The 1,296-nt window shown below is 36.8% G+C and overlaps 1 protein-coding gene across 1 annotated transcript in view; it reads left to right on the top strand.

Annotated features, from left to right (window-relative positions):
- The first annotated feature begins 613 nt into the window (after positions 1–613).
- The window catches only part of slc25a16 (solute carrier family 25 member 16), an 8,217-nt gene continuing 7,534 nt past the window's right edge, over positions 614–1,296 (top strand). The window contains exon 1 of the mRNA XM_037696675.1: positions 614–673. Within this exon, the coding sequence (XP_037552603.1) occupies positions 614–673 (60 nt within the window). The remainder of the gene's footprint in view (positions 674–1,296) is intronic.

Raw genomic sequence — 1,296 nt, 5'->3', positions numbered from 1 at the left:
CCCCCGTTTGTTAGCGAAATATCTCATGAGCCACTGGACGCATTTTAATGAAACTTGCAGGAAATAATCATTAGATGTACACCTGCAACTCTTAACCTTTTGGAATCAAGATGGCTGCCACAGCCAGCTGACTTTAGTTTAAACAGAACTGGTTATAGTTCTGCCGCTTGTGCTGAGCCTGGTTCTTCTGCTAATGGTTTCTTCATCACGAGGGAGTTTTTCCTTTCCACCGTCGCCTTCATGCTTGCTCAAGATGAGAGTTCTGCGATGGAGTTAAACTCTAAGCAGGATGCTCCTCGGATAAATAGTGTTAAATTAATATTTGTATATATGAATGTTTCTGTTCAGTGCCCTGAGACCACGTCTGTTGTGACTTGGCGCTAAATGAATAAACTGAGCTGAATAGAATTCAAGCTACAATTTAACGTGGTAGTAGCTGAGACTGATGCTGACCTGAGTGCTAACAAGATGCTAATAGTTGTTTGGAGTTAACTCTGTTTGTCTGTTAGCAACATATCCTGACCCGCTGAACGGATTTTAATGAACCTTTCAGTAAATAATCATTAGATTTACATCTTCAGCTCGTTACCTTTTAGGATGACCCCAGTTCACAATGGCCACCACAGACAACAACATCAAGAAAAACCAAAACGACTATAACACACCATGTCTGGTAGATACTAGATGAGAGTCATTCACAACACAGTCTGAGCTCTACGTCTTTGCTTACGACTTAGGCATTACTCTAATTATTAGCTAACTATTGGCTTTTATTGGATGTCTGTCTGTTAGCACAATATCTTGTGACCTGTTGGACAGACCTGAGAGCAAATCCCAGAACTATTTAACGTTTTTGGAGTCAACCCAATTCAAGATGACCAGTACAGACTTGTTCTTAGACACAACAAATATGGCTTGCCAAATATGACTCTGTCAGTTTTACATATGTTGAGCTACATTTGGTGTTGTAGTAGCTGAAAGTCATCCCCAATACATATTTTGAGAGTGATCATCACATCTTGCAAGCTCTCACAATATTGCACGAGTCCCTAACATCATAAAAGCTTGACTAAAATAAATATAGCCTATTTTATGAAAACAGCAAAATAATAATAATAATAATAATAATAACAGGACCTGAGAGAAGGACTAACCCAATTTATATATTTAATGTATAATAACTAAAAAAAAAGGTTAATTGCAAACAATAAGGTCATCACTTGGCAGCTATATTTCAGAATAAAAGTTTTGCGTATGCATTTATAATATTAATATATATATATATATATATATATA

The sequence above is a fragment of the Nematolebias whitei genome, chromosome 1 (genome assembly GCF_014905685.2).
Source record: "Nematolebias whitei isolate Nwh7 chromosome 1, NemWhi1, whole genome shotgun sequence".
NCBI lineage: Eukaryota > Metazoa > Chordata > Actinopteri > Cyprinodontiformes > Rivulidae > Nematolebias > Nematolebias whitei.
This window is presented reverse-complemented; position numbering and strand designations above follow the sequence as displayed.